Source organism: Anopheles gambiae, chromosome 3, assembly GCF_943734735.2.
Source record: "Anopheles gambiae chromosome 3, idAnoGambNW_F1_1, whole genome shotgun sequence".
In the NCBI taxonomy this organism is placed as follows: Eukaryota; Metazoa; Arthropoda; class Insecta; order Diptera; family Culicidae; genus Anopheles; species Anopheles gambiae.
The window spans coordinates 3,333,018-3,358,002 of NC_064602.1; the positions used below are offsets into that span (position 1 = coordinate 3,333,018).

General features: G+C 45.5%; 2 protein-coding genes and 1 long non-coding RNA gene across 5 annotated transcripts; 1 reads left to right on the forward strand and 2 right to left on the reverse strand.

Moving 5' to 3' along the window:
* The first annotated feature begins 199 nt into the window (after nucleotides 1–199).
* LOC1277988 (sarcoplasmic calcium-binding protein 1) lies at nucleotides 200–19,387 on the forward strand. Of its 3 annotated transcripts, none has more exons than XM_317508.4 (6): nucleotides 200–306; nucleotides 1,611–1,710; nucleotides 7,787–7,953; nucleotides 10,176–10,256; nucleotides 18,164–18,316; nucleotides 18,456–19,387. In XM_317508.4, exons 2-6 carry the CDS (start codon nucleotides 1,659–1,661, stop codon nucleotides 18,576–18,578), a joined length of 576 nt encoding a protein of 191 aa, XP_317508.3. In that variant the 5' UTR covers nucleotides 200–306; nucleotides 1,611–1,658; the 3' UTR covers nucleotides 18,579–19,387. The 3 variants fall into 3 exon arrangements, with proteins under 3 accessions (XP_317508.3, XP_061516807.1, XP_061516806.1); XM_061660823.1 differs by having other exon boundaries at nucleotides 284–385; XM_061660822.1 differs by lacking the exon at nucleotides 200–306 and adding an exon at nucleotides 372–390.
* On the reverse strand, nucleotides 3,603–6,649 carry LOC133393881 (uncharacterized). Its single transcript, XR_009766454.1, has 2 exons — nucleotides 3,757–6,649; nucleotides 3,603–3,687 (listed from the first exon to the last, which is right to left on the reverse strand). It is a non-coding gene; the product is annotated as an uncharacterized LOC133393881 (long non-coding RNA).
* On the reverse strand, nucleotides 17,589–24,841 carry LOC4578407 (uncharacterized). The gene is made up of 6 exons (XM_061660804.1): nucleotides 24,535–24,841; nucleotides 23,301–24,464; nucleotides 23,122–23,232; nucleotides 22,980–23,029; nucleotides 22,639–22,914; nucleotides 17,589–18,361 (listed from the first exon to the last, which is right to left on the reverse strand). Exons 1-5 carry the CDS (start codon nucleotides 24,754–24,756, stop codon nucleotides 22,656–22,658), a joined length of 1,806 nt encoding a protein of 601 aa, XP_061516788.1. The 5' UTR covers nucleotides 24,757–24,841; the 3' UTR covers nucleotides 17,589–18,361; nucleotides 22,639–22,655.
* Nucleotides 24,842–24,985: the final 144 nt, after the last annotated feature.

Sequence of the window (24,985 nt, forward strand, 5' to 3'; positions counted from 1 at the left end):
TAACATGAAAGGCATGATTATCAGGACGCTTTTGGCGCCAAAAAAGCCTCCCAAAGCATGGGGACAGGGAAGGGAAAGGGGATGATCCCACTTGCCCCCCCCCCTCCCCTTCATCCATAAGCGAACATCGCTCGACCGACCGGATGCCGACCGCCACTGCGCCGACTCGGCAATATCCGGGCCAAGGTGTCGCGCAACACGCTTTTATCAGCGTGCAACATGGGGCCGGGAGTTTTTAATAAAGGGGACCACCTCGCGGTACCGGTTAAGATTGTTTTAGTCTTCGACGGAAGTTGGTTTAGACAAGTAATAGTCCACACTCACTTTCCCTTAGTTATTCTAGCCTACGCGTTTAGCCTATCATAGCGTAGCAGTTTGCTGTTTGGTGTGGTTTGTTTGCTAAGCTTGTGTGGTTTTAAGTGTACCTTTACTTTGCGAAGCAATAGTGCGCATTCTGTGTTGTTTAATCTAAGTGTTCAAAATCCAAAGATCGCAACAAAAAAACATCAGAAACGGAACTGAGCAAGCGATCGAAAAAAAAAACAATTCAAACTGCCACTAGCCTTGTGAGAGTTTGTACCAAGGCACGGCAAACCGATCCTGTTGGGACCTCAGGCGGATCCCGTTGCGCCGTATCTGTTCTGTGTGCACTCTTTGTGTGTGTTTGGGTGTTTGTGTCTCTGTGTGTGTCTGTGTGCTTGTACGTGTGTGTGTGTGTGTGTGTAGGTGGTCGATCCGTGTGCTCCGTAATTCACAGAACTCTGGTTCAACACCGTGTGCGGAAAGGGGATTCGGAAAGAACAAAATCACACACACACACACCTGCAGCAGGGAAAAGCAATCCAACATAGTGGAAAATTCCGTGCTTTCTGCCATCCTTTCGCCTGTACAAGCACACGCGCTTCCTTCCTTTCCTCGTACCCTCATTCCGCTATTGCTCATCTGGTGGTGCCTTCGTTGAGGAGTAATCTCTTCGAAAGACCACATATCCAAGTAACAATGGGGGGCCAGTGGATATAGAGGAAGGGATATCAATTATTCACCTAAGTGCTAATGATCCTAATAAACCCATAATACTTCCAAAATTTCTAACCGCGTGCCAAGGGCAGGAAAGGTTCCTTTGTTCGGTGAAAAAGTATAATTAATGATCAGCCAAGTATCTTGAAGAGCGATTCCCAAAACGGTTCCACCGCTAAAAAAGCTTGCCACACACGAAGAAAGGGGTTTTAGCACGCATGAACGACCAGAGAGAAAATGGGAACAATTAGTGTTCATGTACATCACTTTACAGCGTGAGCATGTGTAACAACAACACTCTTCTTGCGATGTGTGCATGATTATGAATGTGAAAATGGTAGATTTAGGGTTATGATTCCTCCTTCCGACTGTACCTGTGTGTATGTGTATAGCTTAACTCTATGAATCTAATCAATTTCCTCTATGTCCCTAACGTACGTGATTGATATTACGCTTTCTCTCTGCTTGTCTAATAATAGGCTTTTTGCTAATATGTTTCTTCCTACGATCAAGCACTGTAAGGTCTAACAAATTCGATTTTTTTTATCTTCTCTTCAACTCTTTCCCGTCGTCGGTGTGTCGTCTATCTGTAGTTAGTTTCAGATTAGGATCTAAATTCCAAACACAAAACCAAAATCAAAATGAGCTACTCGTGGGATCAGCGCGTCGAATTCATCGTCCGTCACATGTATGGTAAGTGTCTAGACCCTAAAAAATATAATTCGTAAAGCTTTTTTATTGTACAAATTGTAAATGGCTCAACATTTATGGCAATAGTTTTTGCTATTCACCCTTCTGGGAAAGCTCCATTTGCGCTCGGCAAAGCCTCAACCCCAATCCCGAGCAAACCGATACGATCATCATCTTCTCTGTTGGGGGAGGATTATTCTTGCAGATTATTAATTATTCTTTCAACATAAAAAAATCCGTCCGGTGTCCGGTGCGATATGCGTTATAATTAGAGAGCATAATAGCGCGGATCGCGGACCATTTTACGGTGACACAGAAAAAAAAGAAAGATAAAAGAGCTCTTTGCGACTTTTTTTTTATCGCACAAGATGGTACTTAAAAAGACCTCTTTTGCTATTGTGTGCACATTCCGTAAAATGGCCGTCCCCGCGCACTCCGAACGGGGACCAGAATTTGTTCTAAAATTAAAATATTAAATTGTGTACATTTCGAAACACCAACCCTCGCTCTGCTGCTGCTTCTGCTTGGGTGTAACATTCTACTCAAGAACGCAAAATAAGCCGCTCGCCAAAAACGGGCAGAGCGCGGATGAGAGATAGTAAGAAGATTAGAACAAGATTAATTTAATACAATGAGGAAACAAAAGGAAAAAATGTGCACAAAAAAGTGAACATTTCCCAGCTATCCTCAGTCAGGGTCCGCGTACCATGTTGGGGGGAGTGGGTGAGGAACAATGGGGAGGTAGAGAGACTAAAACGTTGCCGGGTGAAAAGTGAACAAAATGTTGCTAATTTTAATTTTGCCGGGCAACCAATTATTTTTATAATCGCAGCCACAGCGACATACCTGGGCGTGCTTACTATTGAGGCCCCCGGCGGCACGCCTCGAACGTGTTAGACCTGCAAATCCTAGGAAAAGCTTTCTCCCTCTCTATCTTTGCTGGCACTTCCCGGTGCGAGGTCTGCAATTGTTGTGCACGGGACCCACAATTAATACCCGACCGGCACACACACACACACACGCAGGGGGGTAGATGAGTCTCTTTCGCCTTCTAACGTTAAACCATCCGATTCAGTTTCATTCTCCCCCTCCCCTCTTCTTTTTTGCTTTGTTTGTGCCAATCCAACAGGAATTACAACGCAATGAACTCCCCCCCCCCCCCCTCTCTCACGGGGGTATATCGTACTCCGCTGGGCGGACTATTTTTAGCAGCATCTTAATTCTAGTCTTTATGGCAAGGCCACTCACAATTGCCATCGAATGCGTTGGATTGCGAGCGGGCCGCAACCTACATCGTCGACCGGGCCCCGCATACATTTGGGCGTACCTTCTTTTTTTTCTTCAACCGTACTTTCGGTTAGACCACACACAAACATGCCCCCTCGCACGGCTAAATAAAACGGTTTATTACATGCCATTTCGCTGAGGTACTAAACCGATTATTCATCGTGACATATTTGCAGAATCGAACGGGCACACTTTGAAGTCGTGCGAGAGTGCTTTGTTTGTGATATTTTGCTAAATGATGTTGTTATTTGTACACCCAACGCTCAATTCCAAACAATTTGGGGTAATTTTGGCACGTAACACTTGCTTCGTTCGATTAAAACCTTACCTCATTGCCTCTCACCAGTCTGCAAGACGATGATGCACAGCTGATATGCTACGCGATGTGTTATTCATGAGTGTGGAAGGTTAGCTGCAGGTTTTTTGCTCAGGTTGTTGGCTCCCTTATTATTGCAATCGTGATCGCTTGTGCACGAACATGTTCGATTAGCTAATTTTTTTGCTGAAAAAAAGAAGATGTTGATTAGTTTCGCCCCAATCAAAAAGGGTCATTTGCCTTGCATTTCAAAACGTATCGGACAGATTGTTTAATGCTAATTTATACTAACCTCGCCGACTCACGCAACCAAACCATCAGCCACCAGGCGGCTCCATGAGATGCAAGCAGTAACGGGTTCGCGTTCACGCCGCAACCTATGTTCAATGTGTTTTTTAATTTAATTAGCACATTTCCTCTGCTAGTCACCGAAAGCGAAATCTTACCGCAACAACCACACCAATTACAATGCCATTTGTTTTTTTTGGGGGACTTTCCCACCGCTCGCCGTCCCATTTGCCGAAGGTGAGATCGTTTTGAAGGGTAAGCAGCAGCGCTCGAGAAGCACAAATGTTGCACAAACTCTCGTTACATCCTGCGCTGAGTTTCCTAAACACCTGTTGAGTGTCCGAAAGTACTTTTTCCTTCACTTTCTGCGCGCGCGTGTGTGTGTGTTCAACTCGGTCTGCAACATGCCGCCCGAGAAGAAAAAGGTCCCCGACGAGCATCGTTACGTGCGGTACGACCTTCGGCATTTAGGCACGTACCAGCTACAGTAGCAACAGCAGAACCGGCACGTGCGAACTAGTACAAGTGCTCCGACATCATACGCAAGCAGTAATGAAAGCATATCTGCAATTGTTTCCTAATCTTTCTAATGGCATAAGGATTAGCCGTTTCATTTTCCGAACCAACACACCAAGCACACAGCAGTGGATCAGCAAAAGCCTCCGCGGTGGAAAAGAACGAAACGTTTTCTTTGAGCTGCAAAAGAGCCATCACTCAAATCGATCCCTTTTGAAAATCAAAGAGCGCTTCATTTTCCCCCCGGTCTGGCCCCGAAGCATACCTTCGTGCATGATTGGCATGACGTTTTGTTGCCCGGAGACGGGACAATGTTAAGCCTGCCGGATATTAACCACGCTACACGATGCGGTCAGCAAGCAGCAGCCGCTCAAAGCTGACAAGGTAAACGGCACCACCAGCAGCACCATTTGCCATACATCCGGTCGAATAAGAAGGGCCCGAGCGGTGGGCGGGCTATTGACTGAGGGCAGCAAACCCGCTAGTTTGCCACTTGGATGCCTCGAATCCCTTGCGCCTTAGCAAGACGCACCCGTTGCTTGTCGTCGTCGCTTTTCGACCTTTGACTTTTAACCGATTCCGAGAGCCACTTTACCCCCCCGCTAGCTCTCTGTCTCTCTCCCTCCTGTGTACCGCGAGAGCACCCAGGGATGAGGGAAAAACTGTTTGCACGCGAAAAGCCCGCAGGATTCGTTCCACCGCTACGAGCATTTCGGAGGCTTTTTGCTATTTCTGTTTCTTTGGGGAGCCCTCTCTGTGTTTAACCCCCGATGGCAAGGTTTCGGGTTTTGTACGGGCTGTACCGAACTACCGCGAAGGCACGAGAGCGAACGGCGGACGGGTGGTACGAAGAATTTTTCGCTTCTATGACATCGCGAGACTCTGGGCCTTTTTGGGGAGGCCACGATTGGGCGCTGGTTGTTTTAGGATAAATCGTTCATCGCGGTGAAGCCGGGGCTTGAAAGCTGCCTGGGACGGAAAGGTAGACACCGCTGCACGATGTGCTCTCTTTCTTTCTCTCTCTCTCTCTTTCTGGTCCCATTCTAAGAAATGAAAATTTTCAACTGCTTGAAGTTAATCACGGTAGCATACTTTTGCAGCAGAAGAAATGAGCTTATTTCGGACCAGTCACAGACAAACTTCCTTCTTCGTGGGATGCTGCTCTGTTGCTGTACGGCTGGTCACTAGAGAATGCCGGAGGCACGCAGATCCTCAGAATACAAGGGATTTTGCTTGAACCGTGCATGTTCACGTCTTCCCACGAATAGAGGACACGGTTTCCTGTCATTCCTGTCGCAAACCGCACAGCACAATGCTACAATGAAACAAAAGAGTGTGGTGAGAGATACAGTACAATAATCTTCAATTTACCGCCTCTTGACCATGGGGAATGGAACCATAGCGATACCCAATTATCTTACTCGCCTCGGAAGCAGTGAAGCACAACCGTTTCAACCTTCCCGGTCAGCCATTGACCAGTCCATTCGATCCATTTCAGCACCTCCACACCCGAGAACTCTTTGATCGTCCACGGTAAACGGAGCGTCGGTAGATTATTTACGACTGCAGTACCACTTCTTACGCGAAAACAACAACAATTGGAAAACCGTCCCATTCCTCCTCTTTGTCGATGAAGTATCTTTTCTTTGATATCTGAAACCGACCAAGAAACGTAGACGGGGGGGCTATGGACACGCGTCAATGCAACGGCACGAGCTTCAGAAACGGAGAGTGAGAAAGAGGGCGTGCGGCTTGATTTTATTCCCTGCTTCTCTTCCGCTCTGCCTCGCAATCACGACGCCCCGTCGAAAAGATAGGAAAAAGCCGTGACTAATGCGTAGCTTAATCGCGGTTTACGTACAATTTCCGACAGCAATTTCCTTCGCTACGACGCGGTGTGAATGTCTACGTGCGAACAGCGGAGTTGGCTTAATCCAACTAATTAAATACGTGCGCAGCATAAGGCCACCCAGCGGAGCAATCCTTTTTCGCATCCAGGAATGCAGAAAAGACAGCAAAAACGGACCTTCTTATCTCCCCAAACTCCAAGACATGCGGCACACACAGCCCGGATATGGTGTATGCATACAGTTTACAGCGGTTTCATCTGCTTCAGAACGGTCGGTGTTTTTTCTTGTGCAGTGGGTAATTAAATTCTGGCAAGTACAAAATGGTTTTAAACACTTTCGGAACAAACACTGTGGCAACTGTTCCGTACCCGAACCATCATGATGTGATAAGTTGTCGAACCTCTTTTTTGGTCGGGGCTCTTCACCTCAACCTCTGTGTCTTCCGAGCAAGTAATTTAGCGGAAAAGGAAAAACCATTTACCGGTTTGACTGCTGAAATTGAACTAACCAAAAAAAAAGACACAAAAAATTATTCAGATAGTTCCGGAGGCCATTTCCAGAAAGCTGGTGCTCACTTTGACTGGCTTCCCACTGGCACAGAGAGTGTTGGCAGTGCACAAAATTTGTACAAAATTAAATTAAAAAAGTTTCACCCATAACGGGTCAGCATCAGCCAAAAGAGAGAGAGAGAGAGAGAGAGAGAGAGAGAGAAAGAGAGAGAGACAGACAAGCAGAGTTCGACGACAGCTTGTCGAAAGAGTTCCCACTTCAACAGAGTCTTCAGTGGATTGTAATTCGTAATCTAATGAAAACCTCAGCATGCCACACAAAAACCGGACAGCGATGGTTCCGATAATTGGTTCAAAGATATTTGTTCTACCACTGTTTTCAATATCGCCATGAACGTATGAACAAAACTAAAAAAAATCTGAAACTACAAAAAAACCGGCACAGGAACGAACCTCGAACAATACTTTCCAGGGAACTCTAGCGACCGAACTCAAATGATGCCGCCGACTTGCGAATGGACTTCAAAGTGTTCGATAGAAGCCCTTTTTCACGCATACACACGCACACGCACAGACACATTTTTGACAGTTTGAATAAATTGAATCAAATTATCGCTTGCTGCGATGAAAGCAAAAGTGCTGAACCGAAGCGTGTTAATAACGATTCCACCATCTTTTTTCCGCATGACGACATCACCATCAGTTCAGAGGGCGCCGTCGTCTGTGTAGCCTTGGAGCGGACTGAATTTGATCAGTCTTCGAGTATTTGATCGCTTGCGAATATTTTGCCCCGCTTCCGAAATGGCCGGGGCATCAAAAACTCGTTAAATAAGCTCTTGTTTACGCATAAAACTGTGACAAAATGGCTACCCTATCTCTTCGGGTGCCTCATTACGGAGAAAGGCTGTTAAGAAGCTATCGCGAAGTTTGGCCTGCGATGTGTCGTCTCTTCGGCGGATGGCATATTATCGAACAACGAACATTCCGAACAACACAAAACTCGCAGCACGCTTTCCTCCTGCAAGCCATCCGTCATTTTATTACGAGCTCGTTAAGAGAGTTCGGGGAAGAATTTAAAGCAAAACGAAGAATCGAATTTCAGCGAGATTTTATTGCGTTCAAGCGCCGAAAGAAGAGCGATGTACGAAGAAACGGCGAAATGATGCGATCGCTATCGCTTCTAATCGAACGATTCGCGAATCACTGTTTAATATCCTTACCGATAAGACGCCAACGATTGAAACGAGTCAATTTGTACCGAAGTTCTCCACTCTAAGCTCATTCTCCCATTCTTTACTTTTCCCTCTTTACAGACATTGACAACAATGGCTTCCTGGACAACAACGATTTCCAGTGCATGGCCCTCCGTGCCACCGTCATCGAAGGCAAGGGCGAAATCAACCCGGCCCGTCTGAACGAATACAAGTTCATCATGAAGTCGCTCTGGGATGAGATCTCCGCCCTTGCCGATTTCGATAAGGTAAGTTTCGGCAGCAGTTTGAACAGACAGGCAAACAAACAAACACCCAGCAAGCAAACCGTTCACACCTCATCCGTGCACCGGGCCGTTGCAGCCATTCGCAGCTCATTATATCATTCCCGTTCCGGCAACCTGTTGCGTTCAGGAAAAACTCTGTGTGCGTTTCGTGGGGTGTTTTGTCCCCCCCCTCCCCCTTCTTACACGCACGCCACACCATAGTGAAGGAAAAAAAACCCCGCTGGAGCGAAGGAGAAACCCGCCCGAACCGCAAATAAAAACCATATCTTAATAGAAAGTTTGCCAAGCATGAACATGAACCATCCGGTTGTCATGCAAACGTGCTTTCCGGTTGAACACGCTCCACACCAGCCGATGGTTGCTAATGCTGCCGCCGGGTGGTGGTGGCGATCGGTTCGGAAAAACAGGCACCCCATCCCGTCCAGTGGAAACTATAGTTTGTTATATTTCTTTGCCTCCCTCGGGGGAACTCACCCACGGAGTGAGTGGACGACAGTGCGCGCCTGCCATTGTTTCCCTTGTGTTGTTGTGTTGCTGCTTCTTGCGTGCGTTGTTGCTCGTCGCTTGCTGTGTTTCGTGCAATGTTTAACCATTTTTTGTTTGGTACCGGTGCGCTCGAAGGCGTGGAAAAAGTCATCTTTAACTTTCCATAAGCCTCACGAAACAACGAGCAACAGCAACAGCAAAAAGCGCGACTCGACTTTCACTGAATCCGATGGTTCTTCCATTCGATTGTGTTCGCTCGACCTCTCGACCTCCACAACCCCCATCACTCCCCTTCCTTCAAGCCTACGTGCCCTGTCTGTACCGGTGTTTATTTAACCTGTACTATATCCCTCTCCCGGTACATACCTCCTACCTTTTCACCTTCAGCGACCAATGTACAACTCGCAAGATACTTTAAACAACCTCGACAGGCAGGCCGCCGCGCGCCGAACAACATTCTCCCCGTTTAAGCGCACCATTGCCGGATCGGTAATTGATCTTGGCGAATGTTTTACGGGTACGAGAAATAATTATCGAACCATTGGCAAATAGGTACATGCCGTCGCCATCCTTGCGGCCCCGCGGCTCGAGGGCGCGCGCACTAGCGATTGCTGCGTACGGCGCCGTAATCGCAGGTTCTCGTGCGTTTCGCTGTGTTGCGGTGCTGCAGGTATTGCGATTTTTCTTACGCTCTTCTTTGTTGCAGACTTTTCTTTTCCACCCCCTCCTGGGGCAAACCCACTCTCGATCTGTTCTATTCTTGTTTGCTTCCAATTAACCCGCCAGGCGGCAAGACATCCCTCTAATTGTGGACCCTTTTTAAGGTTAATTATTTATAATTACCATGTAATGGGATCGAAATTCATATCCGATTCTTGCTTCAAATTAAATTAAATTGAAGCAAAATTATTGTACATTATGTCAATAATAATTAGAAGCTAACAGTTATCAAATGCTGTAGATCATATATTTAAACAGAATATTTCATGCCAAATTCCTTTTCTTCCGATGCCCCTGTAATGCCTCGTAGGTGATCATTCTGACCAGTGTTTATTTATTTTGCATCGCTCAATGAGTTCACAACATAAAACAAAATTACCCATCAAACGTACATCGAGGGTAGTAAAGCGCCTAGACTTCTTGGCACGCATCCACTGGATCTGCCTCCCCAAAAACGGTTCTCGTGGCATTCTCATTTACATTCTACGAAATTTAATTGTCTCAGTTAGTTGAGAAGCTAAGCAGCTGAAGCGAAGCATTTTAGCAAAACCTTCGTTCCGATTTGCTGCAACTGCTGAATGCACCACACCCTAAACCTCGGAATAAGCTTCAGCGCTAAAACCACTTATCACAGTGCGTCTAACAGCGCTGTTATGCATCTTTTAGCCTGTACCTGTACATGTCCACGTTCGCTGGGCACACCACAAGTCGAGTCAGAAACGGTGGTCTGACCCCTTCTGCCGCTGGAGTTGTTTGCAGACAACGTCCAACGACCCATTACAGCCACTATGCCAAAACCATTACCACCACCAGACCTCATTGCAAGACACACGCACACAGGCACCGTCCCAATAAACAACCCCATCTCCAACAAACGACCGATCTAACTGCGTGTGTGTATGTGCTATAAACCGATAGCTTCTGTTCGCTGCGAACCGTGTCTTTTGCACAGTAATTTAACCCTACTTTTCTGCTCTTCCCTCTTTCTCCCATTACAGGATGGCAAAATCACCACCGACGAATTCAAACAGGCCGTCAAGCAGACCTGCGTTGGCAAGCCCTACTCCGAATTCCCGAAGGTAAGTGTAACTTTGGAAAGGAAAGAAATATCCTTCCCACACACAAAAAAAGTGCGCTGGAGCCGCTTCGCAAAGATGGATGAATGTTTGATAACCGTAACTGATAGGCCGGCAATATATAGGCACACCTCGGAAGCGTAGTTCTTTATGTCCTTATTTTGTTTTCCATTTTGTTCTTTCTTTTTTTCTTCCTTCACCGGAAACTTTGAGCAAAAGGCATCGTCTTTTCTCGAGAGGGGAACTTCACGTTAAAAACAAAACCCAAAATATTTTGTTGTGCCATTTTGTGTAGAGATAGAGAGAGAGATCTTTTCCATCTTGTTTTTTTTGTTTCATTTCTCAAGCGACAAATGTTTGAGTTTAATTTGTGCCCCTTGCCACTGGTGTTTCGCATTCGCTCTGTGCGTCGCTTGCGAGCGGAAATCGGGACATTAGGGTACGGCAAACACACATTTCAACAACTGAGATGTTGCTTCCTTGGGTTCACAAGGCTCCCTCCTCCTCTAGCTCCCCCCTGGCAACTGTTTTTCTCCCTTTTCTGTTTCCATCTATCAAGTACGAAACGAAGCGAAGAAAACGCCATAAATATTTGATCGACTTTGACTCGACTGTCACAAAACCAGTCTGATGATCCTCCCGTCGTCGGGGCGCGCACATCCGTTCGTTCATTCGCACATTACCTTTCGCTTCAATTTTAATGAATAGCTTCAGCTTTTAGCCCGGACCGACTGGGTGGTGGAAATGATAGCCTGAACCCGGGCATTAAAGCGACTCACTCACGGTCACCTACAACTCCGAGCCAAGGGGAACGGCGACCATGATTTCTCTGGCAAATGGATTCCGCATGGCAATGGTTTTATTTTGCACAAGCAAATTTGCATAGAACTATCGCCGTTTTGAGTACTTTTCTGAGGTCCCCGCCGAGTCAAACTAGCGTTACTCTCACCTTTTGTGCGCCATCGTACAGGTGCGCAAAGGCTATTGTTTTACTATTGCAACACAATCCAGTGGGGAGCAGTAGTTTGATTAAACAATGCTCACACTACCCCATGGCCTTTGGCGTTTGCGCTGAACACACAGAGAAGCGGTACATTTTTGACAAATTGCTTTCTAACAGAAACTTTCACCGCTAGTGAGTATGTAATCCACACACGCTCGTCCGTTTTGGTTGTGGCTAATTTGGAAGCGTGGTTGAAACGGCAATTCGACACTCGCTAGCCGTGTAACCATCGGGTTCCATCAGCTCGAATCGATGCATCCATCCATCAACTTGACAACCTCGTCTAATTGGGATAAGTTACTTCACTACACACACGCGCCATGACAATTGCACAAATTACAGACCATTTGCTCTCTCTTCCCGCTGCGGACAGGATACGAACAACGGTGGTTGAATTTCGAAACGCCTAATCCAGCAAACCAGCTGGGGTCGTCCGTCTTTGGGCGTATTGGCGGCATGAGTGTTCAACCACCGCTTTCCGCAATGATTTCGTTCCGAGTTGGGAGCTGGATATGGGATCGAATGCCTAACCGCCACAGCTGGTCGGGAATGGAGCCGGAGATGGGTGAATGTACCAACATTGTACCAGAGCAGGAGGGGGAGAAAGAAACGCCCCGGACAAACCGATACGACGGCACACATAAAGTCTGGCCCAGAGTGCAGACAAACCGCACCCGGCAAAGTTTAAAATAACACGCTTCCAATAACAGGCTCAAACTCACGCGTTTACCTTTAGCTGCCATCTGCCTACAGCACATGCACAAAGTTTTCCTCACGCAAACAGAGAGAGCGAGAAAGAGCGAGAAAGACGGCGGAGGATGCTCTTACCGGAAGTTTGGTTTTTGGTTAGTGTGCGAATGGAAGCACACGAGAAGAAGAGCACACAGAGCGGAAGAGCGGCAAAGAGATACCGGGGCTGTATCGATACAAGAATTTGTAAATCAGCGTGTTTTGCCATTTAGCTGCCGCTCGTGCCGCTCGTGCAAATGTGTCCCACGAAGTGGCAGATGGAAATTAATTCCAGCACGACGACCACGACGACGGGACCAGACCCGGGAGCGATTTGTTGTTTTATGCAAATGCACTCGTGTATTTGATTGCTGAGTGATTAAATTGCTGTATTATGGACAGTATTTAGAGCAACGGGCAAGGCTCTACCGCGGACCCAAGACCGTCGGTTTAGTTGGTCGTTTGGCCGGTTGTTATCATTCAACCACACACACACACAGCTAAACTTTTATTTCCACACGGCGAATTCTCCGTGCGCTCTCTACACTAAACCGATTCCGTTTTACCCGGCGGTGGGATTTACTGCGATATTCGGTTTCACATTTCGATCGGTTTGTTTACCCGGATCAGACTCATTCAAAGCTATAACCGTTCGTCACGCGAGTCGAGTCGGACTTCGACAGGGCCCGGGGGAGGGGATGGGGAAACCTCCTAGAGGCAGCGGATGCCGTCCTTAACCATTTGGCTTCGGCATAAAGGGGGCACCGTAAAATTTGATATTTTATTAAACTGTTTGTATAATCGACTTCACGGCGGGTATGGGGCAGCGGTGTTCGACCCGGAATAGAGTCATGTATTTTTTTGTTTGCCTCCAAACTGGCCTCCATTTGTCGTCGAAAGGAAAATCCAGATGGAGACGCATGGTGGTTTTCGGTTTTGGTTGAATGTTTTTTTCTCATTGTTCTACGACCTTAATGGCCATGCCTTAACATGAAAAGCAGAGCCGAAAGAAGAGTTCTTTGGATTGGATTGTTTGTGCATAGTGGATTACAACAGGATTCGACTCCTCAATCCAATAAGAGAGTAAGAGAAATCTTTTACCACGGAAGAAGCGAAACAACTCGTAGGCGACCCCTACTGCTGTTAATCAATCATTTTGTGGCAAGTTGTCGGGAGTGAAGCATATGTTATCTCGTCCACCCACCACACACACACACAGTTCCCCCAGTTTGTCACCATTTGCTCTGGCGGTGCTCATTCTTCGACTAATTAACGATCAAAATGTAAACGATTCGTTCTTCTCTGCACAATCCACACAACAACAACAACACCATCAATAACAAAAAATGATCACCCGAGGAAGAATACTACACCCTATTTTCCTCCCCGGTCGGCCGGCGGCCCAGAGAGTTTGTAAGGGTGGCTTTTTTAATGAAGGTGAGCTAAAAATATGTCCACGCGTTTTGTCACACACGCACGCACGCACGCACGCGACGCGATCGACGCTCCCAGTACTCGGAAATTTGGGTGAATTCTTCCGTGTTCTCAAAAGCCAAAAACAACAACAGCAAACCGAAATCAAAAACACGACATCATGCCCATGCCATGCCACCCTGTGGGCCACCGCATCAGGTGCGTACGTTATGTCGGTTGATTTTCGAAAGAGCCTTTTAAATTTAAACACAAACGACACAGAAGCGAAACCGAAGCCGCCGGGCCGGGCCTCCTCAGTTGACGCCGCCCCGCCAAACAACAAACAGTGGGAAACATCTTACTCATAATAGAATGTCACCGGTATTAAGGTTCATCACTCGCTTGAAGATTGAGCAAGAGGAGGAGGAGGAGGAGGAAGAGGAGGAGCATGATGAAAAAGGAGGAGGGCACCCGGAAAGCGAAAGTGTAGAATGCATTATTATTATGTGCCTGTGGGTGGAAACGAAGCAAGAAACGCGAAGGAACCGCAAAGGTTTGTCGACACCAACGCCACCACCACCGCACAGCAGCAACAAACATTCGGGGCCGGCGTCAGTAGATAAATTAAAATTTATGATGCTTCGCGTGCTTCCCTCCCCACCCACCGAGTGCCAGATGAAATGATGAAAACAACATTAACACGACCGATCGTCGCATTTAACATCATTTCACAATAGAGCTGTTCGGAGGTGAGAGAAATAGTATCATGACCGCAGAAGAGCATGCAGTACACATGGGCGCGATAAAGCTAGCAACACAAATTGCACTTTTTGTTCTAGTTTTCTGCTCAAATTCCGCCAATTCGATGTACATGGCATGGCAAGGCTAATTTCTCGCAAGGTCGCTAAAATTAATCGCCTCACCCTGATCACTTCTAACGCGATCACAGACCACTGGTAACGAGCACAGGAAAGGGTCGCATCTACGCTACTAAAATACGTATAAATAACCAACCAAGACAAAAACACGCTCCTCCACTGCCGCTCCCTGTTTTTGGCGTCCGGCACACAAACAACAGTGGAGGGATCATAAATCAGTGGAACGAACACGCTCAGCGTTCTTAGCGCGCTGTTGTTTAGCGAACTCTAGTGTGCCCGGGGACCATAGCCGGTGACGCTTTGCAATGTGAAGAATGAAAACATAACCAGGACGTACTGGTTTTGCGGGGCGCCGCCAGAAGGGTCCAGCAGCAGACACAGCTACAGTACGACACCAACCCGATGGAGCAGATCAGTCGGTTGAGGATCTCTTGTAGGGCCTGTAGGGAACGGAACGGAATTTTAATTTGTTCTACCGGGCAAGTGACTCTTTTGTCGTCGTCGTTCTCGTTCCAAAAAGCAAGGCTTGTGTAGGTTCAAAAAACGGCCCAAGGCTGCTTAAGCGCCACACTGTCCGTGTCCAGCGGAGAGCAGGAGCAGCAGGTCCAATTGCATTCGACCATAAATTCAATGGACAATGAATGATGCCAGCAACAAGCCCAATGAGGGCGCTGTATAGCGCTACCATACCCCGTGGGGCAGCTTCGTCGGGGCGGCCGTTGAACGGGCTTTCTTTGGAACGGTCGCCCACGAGGGTCACCGCCGCCGCAGAAGTGAATCGTAATTTTGGTATAAAACCTGAAACAAACTCCGTTTCCATTAGCCCAGTTTTCTTATAGTATTCCGGCCAACGCTCACACACCGCCAGCGCTATTAGCAAAAGGGTCGGCTTTAAAAACACATGCACACAAATCGCACAGCGAATGCATAGCGAGACGAAGAAGTTCGATGTCTCATGCGCCATGGGACACACATTAAATGGTGCAAAATTCCTTTCTTGGCCCAAGAACGAACGCAATGCGGAAGCGCACCGTTTAGAATGGCAAATTGATTGCATTGCAATTGGAATGTTCCTGGCCCCGATGCAATGCATGCTTTGTGGGGCGGATTAGGATTGTGTGCAGAATTGTCTAGTTATTCCTCCTTCTAGCCATGCTCATCTTTGATGTCTCTCGAGAAGAAAAAAAACTCGAATGTCCACACATTATTCCGCAGTTCCGAGTATGCATCTCACAGGAATGGGAGGCGACTTTGGCAAAGGTTGCGGCCAATAATGTGAGGAATGATGTTTTTCTAAATCCCATCCATTTGTAGAGCAATGGTTCTCTACATGAGGCTCAGCGCAATTGGAACGTGAACAAACCAGACATTGGAAATGTAAATACGGCCACATTTTACGCATCGAAAGTGATACCATCCACCAGTTCATACGACGGTTTCTTATGCCTCAATGGAATCACAGAGCTCACATTAATAAGCTCCTATTTTTACGGTTATTAAACAACATCCTCTCTCTTTTTGAGCGTACGCAACATATCGCGAAACTTATCGCAATCACCCATGCACCAAAATTCCGTTCACGTTAACTAATTTATCATATTATTTTTTTTCTTTCCCCTTCTAGGTAAGTGATCGTTTTGCAACAATGTGTTAGATGTACGGGTGGAGTACAAAGGGGAGAAAGAGATAGAGAGATAGACCAACGAAGCATGAAGGTAAGGTGGCGAAAGTACCCAATGCTCGTGCTCTGCATCGAGGCATACATTCGGAGGGTTAAGTTTATTTTACAAACGTTTGGCCTCCACTCCACCCTTTTCCCACCGAATGGATCGTTCAAGTGTGAGGAATCGTGCGAAACATCTTCATACGCTCATGCTTGGCTTGGCGCCCCAGGGACCCGCCGTACCGCGTCCCGTGCGCTCTGTGCGGTGGTATTAAATGTAAAGTAAATATAGCAAACGCAGCAATTTTATTGTTCCACGCATTCGCTCGCTCTCGGTAGAACTTAACCTAGCCCCCAACAACATGGATGGCTGTCACGGCAGATGATGAGGTATGTGCAAGTGTGTGTATTTGTGGGGGAATTTACTTCACAAAACTCAACCGCCAGAGCCATGCATGCACTTTGATGATGCTGCCGCCGGTTAATAATGAAAGTGTTCCATGAACTTGTCATAATTCTAGGGGAAAAAAGTACATTTACCTTACTGATACACAGATGGTGCAATTAAGTGAAACTTGCTTTGCACCGTTTTCCCAAGCAATAAATGCATTCCGCATGGAAGTGTGTACCAAATGTGGTACTGTCATTGGTATTCACAATTGATCCAAGCATATTCGTTTCCATTATTCCTGCTGATGGATTTTAATAGCTATAAATTAATTCAAAAATAGTTAAACAATTATTCAAAATGTCAATTATCGTAAAAGTAACCGCTTTTGAGTACTACTTCCGTAGCTGAGTCAGAGAAAGAGTAGTAAATCAATATAGACATTTTATGAGTTTTCCAATGCATCCAACCAAACACGAAAACAGTTACATATTAAATCGCATCGCTCTTCATCGATCGACATTTTTATCCCTCTTTCGCAAAAGCATACTTCAAAGCTTGTTTGTTCGATTGTCGTTTCGATTTGGCCCGATTTTGTCTGTCGATGTTTGCAGATGTAGTTTATGAGTATTTGTTAACCGATACCCATATCATACGTACGTAGAGCGAAACATGGCGCTTTTGGTTTAGGAACACATGTAGCTAAACAGCCCCAAAAGCCCTAATATAAACTGGTTATAGCTTTTATTTTATATCTACTTTGCGGTTCGCAATGAATACCGACCCTGTCCACATTATTGTGTCAGAAAATGGAGACGAAAAGACATTTACACTCACCCTAGTTTTTCGTTGGGCTGTCGCGCCGCCGATGGGATTTATTCACACACTTTCACTGCAATCAACGGCGGGGATATCTGCGCGCTCATCAATCCGGGGGTGATTTTGTGGCCGCTTATCGGTTCGATAGCACGATAGACCACCGACGCCATGAGGCTTCTCGACGAAAGGCCTCAAAACCACGCCACGTCGAGTAGCGGTGGCTTTTCTCGTCGCCTCGTAGCCTGCCTGCCTGCCGACGAACCACTCACTCAAATTGGTTTGACCATAAACGTTAATGCCGAGGCTTCACCCGTGTGACACAATGGAGCGACCGAGCTGCTGCTGCTGTTGTGGCACATAATTAAAAGTGGCTGCGGCAGTGTAGCGCAGCGATCGATGAATAGCAAAGCGGCCACATGGAGGAAAAGTGAATTTAGCCAAGTTTGTAGATATTAAAGGCTTTGACAAATTTATTTTACCACCTAAAATGCTCTCATTATTTCGGTCAACGGTCGTATCTGCATTTTCATTTTATGTGCAAGCACAGTCAGCTCATTGAATATTCTGTCGGGCAGGATATTTCAGTGTAAAGAATACATAAAAAGTAAATAAATCGTCTAAGACTTTCATAACTCGCTGCTAAATAACTCACTTACGTTAGACGGCCATGCCTGCGTAATGCTAATTAGTAAGAAATGTCTGCTCTATTTCAAAGCGTAATAAGAGTAATGGAAAAATGTCACTTTAAAGTGTAGAATGCAATGTCCTGATAACCTAGTAAAATAATTCAAATTTTACAAAAATGTCACAGTTAGAAACAGTTCGTGATCGCTATGAAATTTAGTCCTTTTTCAAAATAGATGTGCACGTCATAGGTCAATGGCTTTGCCATTCGTTATCTATCTCTCTATGAGTTCTCTTAATAAAAAAAACTACGATACTACTGCTGCTACTTATCTTTTACATCTGAATGTGTTCACTGTATCGCCCTTTTTTCCGTTATACATCGTTCTGTAGGCGATGAAGGCCTTCATTGATGCCCACTACAAGATGATGGACATCAACAACGACGGTCTGGTCAGCATAGAGGAGTACCGTTACAACTGCATCACCCGTCTGGCTGTTGATGACATCAAGCTGGTCGATGATTCCTACAACAACCTGGTCAGCGTAAGTATCCTTGTCGGCTAGAATATATGAACGAATTGGGATATGCTGGAATGAATCAAGAAAAAGCACTAGAAGTATGTATCTACCATTTTCCACTAAATGTAATGTGTTTGTTTCGTTTCAATTTTCCCAACAACAGGAGGAGGACAACAAGAAGGGTGGCATCACCCTGGAGAGATACCAGGAGCTGTACGCGCAGTTCATGGGCAACGAGAACGCCAAGTGCCCGGCCATCTACCTGTACGGCCCAATTCCGGAATAAATTTTTGTTCCACCAACAACTAATACCCATCATCAGCTCAAAAGATCAACATCAGCATCTTCGGCACATCCACCCATAGAGTAGAGGCAAGAGACCACCACCACCACCATTTTAGACATTTATGCTTAGATAAGCTAAGACGTTGTGTGTACCCCCGTCAGGATGCACCGTTGCTCGATCCTACCATCCTGCGAGCGGCTGTGTATCCTGAACGACAGCACACTATTACAATACAATATGAACGGCAATGAACAACTGAAACACATCCAGGAATATAGCAACGGAAAATGGTAGCGAAGGTACACGCAGCACCAAAACAATAACAGCAAAGCCAAAAAAGCACCACCCATTTTAAGAGGAAACCTCAAATCGCGCCGTGTCTAAATCAACTTCTATCCATCTACGTTCCATCTGGTAGATTCGAATACTAAAACATCTCACCATCGGACGGCAGGGGTTTACAGCTACGCGATTTTCTCTTGATTGGGAGCGTGTGCCCAAAACTGGTTTGTTTAAGCATAGATGGAGCAGAGATCTGTAGAATCCCCGCGCGAAACACGCGTTCCTTGCACCAGTTGCCATCGAACGCCGTCGTTTGGCCGGAAGGTTAGGCATGTGAAGACTTCAAGTTATATATGACGGTTAATGCATATAGACCAAAGAAAAACCAAATACCAACAAAAACATCCACTATGAGAGAGAGAGAGAGATAAGGAAGAAATCAAAACCAGCTTTTTTCCCCCGTTTACATGGAAAAGAAACAAAACGGAATGGATTTTTCATAATAAAACAATTCATCTACCAACCAAGATCACGCGGATATATGAAGCCTCAACTAAATTCTCGTAAAAGAAACTACTCTATTGCCTTCAGATTCGAATGAGCCCCACCACCACCACCACCACCATCCGTTTAATTCAGTGGTCGAACTATCAACACACTTGCAACAAACAAATAAATAACACAACAGCCTAACAAAACGCTACCGGATAAACTCAACAACACAGGCCAGTTTCTCTCAAATATTATAACCCAATAACAGAACGCTCTTTTCTTACCATCGATTACCAGCAGCAACAGCAAAACCCCCGAGGAGCCAATGGATGTTTTCGTCCAGTTGAGACGTTAGGGCAGAGGGAAGAGCCCTTCTCTTAACGTCTACCTAAAGCACTGTTGTTCGTGTCTGCCAGGATACTGCACGGTGAGGACTCTTCTCTCTGCCCAATTTCGCGTTTTCGTCTTCAACTGAGTTCGAGGCAGCTGTTGGACATCAGGGGGATTGTGCTGTTGCCGCCACGTTCTAAGTACTTGAGAGCTACTACGTCCATTTTACTTTTGATCGAAATGGGCGATAAATCAGCCTGATCAAGACAGAATAGCATCCAAAGTACAACATCCTTAGCCGTTCAGTAGAATGGGATGAACACCAACATCCAATTCCTTCCACATTCCATTCTGCTTGGATGCTACAATGGAAGGACAAACTACTTTTTACCCAAACTATCCCCAAAGACACCTTTCCCCTGGGGAGTTCTGTCGCAAAACAACAGGGACGAAATGAGAGCTATCATATTTTACTATTATTTCGTTTTTGGTTTGATCCAGTGTGATCGAGCTTCTAGAGATCACACTTGTGTGTACATAGTACAGCCAACTTTCCTTACTCTGCGTGTAGCGTGTAGTGGATGGGAGGGTTTTTCCCATACAACCTACCAGAAAAACGGTCACATATTTTTTGTGTGTTCCCTTTTCTTCTGGAGCTGGTAGCTTGCGGGGGAAAAACAACACACACCCCTGCGCCTTGCAAACCACGCTATACGCTACATTTAATTTTTTCTCTTTGCATAAACTATATTAACCACACAACTAGTTTGTTTATCAAACCGAGAAATTCAGCATAAGAAAAGCTTTTACGTTGTACTACTATACTCTGTGTAACACTGTTTACTACTTAACGCGATTCTGCTACTAACCTCCATATTAGCACGTAGATGGTTTTTAGTGTTTACGGTGTTTTCAGTGTTGATTCTTACTCATTCACACGTTCAAACAAACCCAACCCCCCAACAAGTATATGGGGATGTTGTGAATGATAATAGTCCAGGTAAAAAGCAAAAAATACAAAAAAAAAGAAAATCAAACACCTACACTACTACACACGACAAACAGCAACAAAATGCCCACAACAACGTACTAATGTATACAGTACGCGATATCGTTTTACTCTTTAATGTTTATAGTTAATCTTGTTTGGTTTGAACATTACTCGTTTTTTGCTACTCTTACATATTGTTATATTATTCACTCACTAGGTTATAGACAAGCAAAACAGAAAAAAACATATTGTACTATAATCTAAGCATTGAAATAGCTAAGTGTGTTAGAAAACTGTTATAGATGATACGTTTTTTTCGCCCTTAAGAAATATTTCTCGCCTCCTTCTTTGAAAGTTTGACAACTATGAAACAGTAATGGGGCGGTTACACCTCGCACAAACACCAGAGGTTGTTCCGCGGCCGCCCAAAACACCATCCAGAATCTCACCCAACATCGAGATTGACTACTAAAAAAAAAACAAGAAACATCTTTTTTCTATGAGGTTATGTCATAATGTTCGTTTGTAATACCATTCAATTATACCATCTTTGAGGAATAGAATAGAAAAGCAGTAACATCAACGACAGCAGGAAGAATATATTGAAATAAACATAATAATACCATGCTTTTACCATTAACATCGGTAGGCGTAAAAGCACATCGAGATAGGGATATATAGATTGAGAGACAGAGACAGAAAGAGTGAGCAGAAGCAGATCCAAAGGCAGATAGCACACGCGCAAAACGCGTGAAAACTTTAACACCATCATTACAACTAACTAAACTGCAAAGTCGCGATTGGAAATGCAAAAGCCCCCAGAAACAATCCGTCAATAAACAGCTGATAACGGAAACCAAAAACCCAACATCTCAACAGCAGCACTCCCTCTGTGTGCCCTTCAATGGCAGTATCCCCCTGCTGCTACTACTACTTCCTAGTACTACTATTTTTAGGCCAAGAAAGATGATAAGCCGGCAGATATCCTTCCACGGAGAACATCTTCGATGTTTCACGAATGAAAAGGCTCGCAGAGAATCCTTCCACTATTACGAAGAGTGATTTTTTGTTTGTATTGCTGATATAGATTTTATCCCGTCACTTCGTATACTTTGAGTAGTTTAGCTTCTTTTGTGCTGTTTGCATTTCCCCTTCCATCGACCATGATTCCAATCAAAGTTGATGATTGAAAACCTAGCGAAAGAAATCTAGTGCTTAGTTCCATGTTTGATGCATCTCATTACCAGCAGCATAGGGAGTACATTTCCCACAAAACCTTGAAAACCTTGTTTGTTAGCAACTTCCCTTTTTTGCTCGACAAAAATTCGTTTAAATATTATCATCATTTTGCATTGTGCGACGGGTTGGCTAACGGAGTGAGACTCTTTGAAACATGCAAGATTTTGTTTTTCACACGCGACATTCACACATACCCGGCACATTTTGTGGTAAAAGATCGTCCAATTGATGTCAAAGATGAAGCTTTAAAAATTCGACAAAAAGTCATTTAAATTAAATAGAGAACAGAGGAAAATATGATGAAGCATGCCAAAGTAACACAACCAACAGCACAGATGTCTGTTTTATTTCAAGATCGATGCTAACCGAACCTAGGGAAGAGTAGATGCAAATGTCGTTTAGGGTCAAAGTTCAAAGAAGAAGGACGAGGATCATTGAAGTTTGGAAATTCAACATCGAAGAGCACACAACAACCAAACAACAACAGTTAAACCATTACACGACCATTCATCTACAAAGGAATAGAGTGAGATCAGGCGCCATCAAACTCGCCCATGACTTTAGATACAATCTCACCAACATCAATTATTCCCAAACATCGCGATCTCACTAACACTTTGTTTGCATCTACTCTCACCTAAATTACCTTAAATCCAGCCGCTCCTAAGTGCAGTGTAAGTATTACTACGTCGAAAGGAAAGAAATTATCTCAAAATATGCACTCACCAGGACAGTTTTACAGCTCACTGATGACTTTCGACACCGTTTTGATGTGTGGTGTTGTTTTCTTTTTGATTCTGTTTTTTCTTCTGTTCCGAAACGACCTTTATGCCAAACATTTGCACCATCTGTTCGCAGGTATTGCGAGTAATACGCTCCACAATACCATTCTTTTGCACGTGGGGTATGCGGGAATACAGTTCCTCATAATCGAAACCTCGCGCCAGTGCGTTGCGTATCTCTTCCATCACAGGGAAATGGCCCTCTTCTATGCAAAAGAAGCTGTAAATGCAACAAGTACGGCTTAGAACGGCTTGATCAACTGCAAACCAGTAACTTCCTCTTACCTTGGATACCTTTCGTTGTAGGTATGCTTCTTCTTGCGATACTCATCCTTCTGAGGGTGTGCAATATGCATTTTAAAACAAGAAGAAAACACACTTTTTCATTACTACTTCCCAACCGAACATGACTTCAAGTCATACTTACGCTCTTGGAGAGATAGGTACTCCCGGTCCACTGGGCAGATACTATTGAAGCAAACTTTTCATTCAGCCAGGCTCCGTTAAACTGTTTCAAAATAATGTCCAAAATATTGAGCTGCAAAGAAAGGAGCGTTAAATCCGTAGTATATCTTCGACTCTCAAGGGTTCCCTCAGCTATCACACCTTATTGTTGATGCACATTATATAGGCAGGTTGTTGCGAAACGAAATTAATAAGCCTCGTTAGCCTGTCGGACTCTGCCCTCGTCCACACGCCTCCTTTCGGGATTAAACAGGCCAAGGAGGCTCGAACTGCCTGCGCCGGTACAGTGCCGAACGAGGTGGCCAAAAACTTCAAATGTCTATAATCCACCAGCTCCGTCAAGCCCGTATCGATGAAGTGCACCTTCACGCGGCACCCGATCAGTGGTCCCACGATTCTTCCCCGCTGCCAGACTTCCTCATACAGCACGGCACAGTACAGCCCGTGCTGCACCTTACTCGTCTCCAGGCGCCATCGATCGGATGCGATATGGTTGTAGCATTCGTTCAGCTCGTCGTACAACTTTTCGACCAACGGCTCCTGGGCGGCGCTACGCAACCACAGCCGGTTGGGATTGAGCATGTGCAGGACCCGTACGTTTGTGATCTCTCGCTCCACGAAGTAACTGAGCACGTCGACTTTGGGAATGGTTCGCGATAGACCCATTACTTCCGAGGGCATGTCCAGCATGTTGATCCAATCCCACACGCTGCTGCTCGGTTTCGTTGAAGCAATGCTGCCATCGACATGTTCACAGGATTCCTCCATAACCGCCGTGACGGGTTCTGCTTTTTTCACAGTAGGTTCTTTTGGCGCAGTGGGTTCTTCTTTCGCAATAGTTCCTTTTGTCGCAGTAGGTTCTTCTTTCGCACTAGATCCTTTTGTCGCAGCTGGTACTGGTTTCGCAGGAGTTACTTTCACCTTCTCTACAGGAGCTATCTTCAGCGTAGACTGCGAAGGCTGTTTAGGAGACCGATTATCGTGACCGCTGTGTCCGTTCAAATTTTTAGCTCCCATTGGCAGTGCAACATGTGCTTTTCTGTGATTTTGTACCCATCCTGCACCACCAGATGAACTAGGTCTCGGTTTTTGCGCACTATTATAGTTATTGTTCTTAACGTCTTGTATTTCTGGCACCCGAAAGGTGGCTGAGCAGTGTTTTTGTATGTTTTCTTTGAAACTCACATGCAACTGGCGCCCCTTTCGTTGGCCAGACCTTCGGGTGTTCTGCAGCAATTGTTCCACGTGGGCCACGGCCGGAGTGGAAACGTACTTAACCATTGTGCGGCCGTTGGCACTGTAAACCTAATTAACAGGGTCGAATTAGGTATATTGAAAAGAACGTTTCTGGTTGAGTATCACATGCGCCACGTACCTGCACCGTATCCGTTAAGCAGCACAACAGATGATAAACGCTCGAGTAACCGAGCCGGTCGAAGGGGATACGGTAGCCTTCCGTGTTCCGAAAGTCTCGTTCCAGCTCGGTCAACGTCAAGCAATGATTTGGATGCGACATTACCAGACATCGTATTACCGGCTTTAGCTTTGCTAACTCTTGGCTTTGGTCCATTATGCCTTTGCTTAGAACTTCAGGCATCGCTGTGTTATTTACCACTGATCGATTGAATGTGCTTTGTTGTAAATTCAAGATGGCCTCCTGTTTTGTTTACTCGCGTGTCGATCGCACACGATGACGGACTGCTGCAGCTGAAGATTTGGTGCTGTGCACACAACACGTTTTGGCTTCAATAAAAATTGAACACAATATTTGTTTTAGCTTTTGCAATGTCTTTGGAGTTGCTAAAGTACGAAAAAACTATTATATA

Bases quoted from the DNA above. Each gene is read 5' to 3' on its own strand.
- LOC1277988 (XM_317508.4), top strand. From the start codon at position 1,659: ATGAGCTACTCGTGGGATCAGCGCGTCGAATTCATCGTCCGTCACATG. The intron at 1,711-7,786 runs GTAAGTGTCTAG...CCCTCTTTACAG, and splicing joins CATCGTCCGTCACATGTATG to ACATTGACAACAATGGCTTC. The intron at 7,954-10,175 runs GTAAGTTTCGGC...CTCCCATTACAG, and splicing joins CCCTTGCCGATTTCGATAAG to GATGGCAAAATCACCACCGA.
- LOC4578407 (XM_061660804.1), bottom strand. From the start codon at position 24,756: ATGCCTGAAGTTCTAAGCAAAGGCATAATGGACCAAAGCCAAGAGTTA. The intron at 23,233-23,300 runs GTGTGATAGCTG...CTTTCTTTGCAG, and splicing joins TAATGTGCATCAACAATAAG to CTCAATATTTTGGACATTAT. The intron at 22,915-22,979 runs GTAAGAGGAAGT...TTGCATTTACAG, and splicing joins TACAACGAAAGGTATCCAAG to CTTCTTTTGCATAGAAGAGG.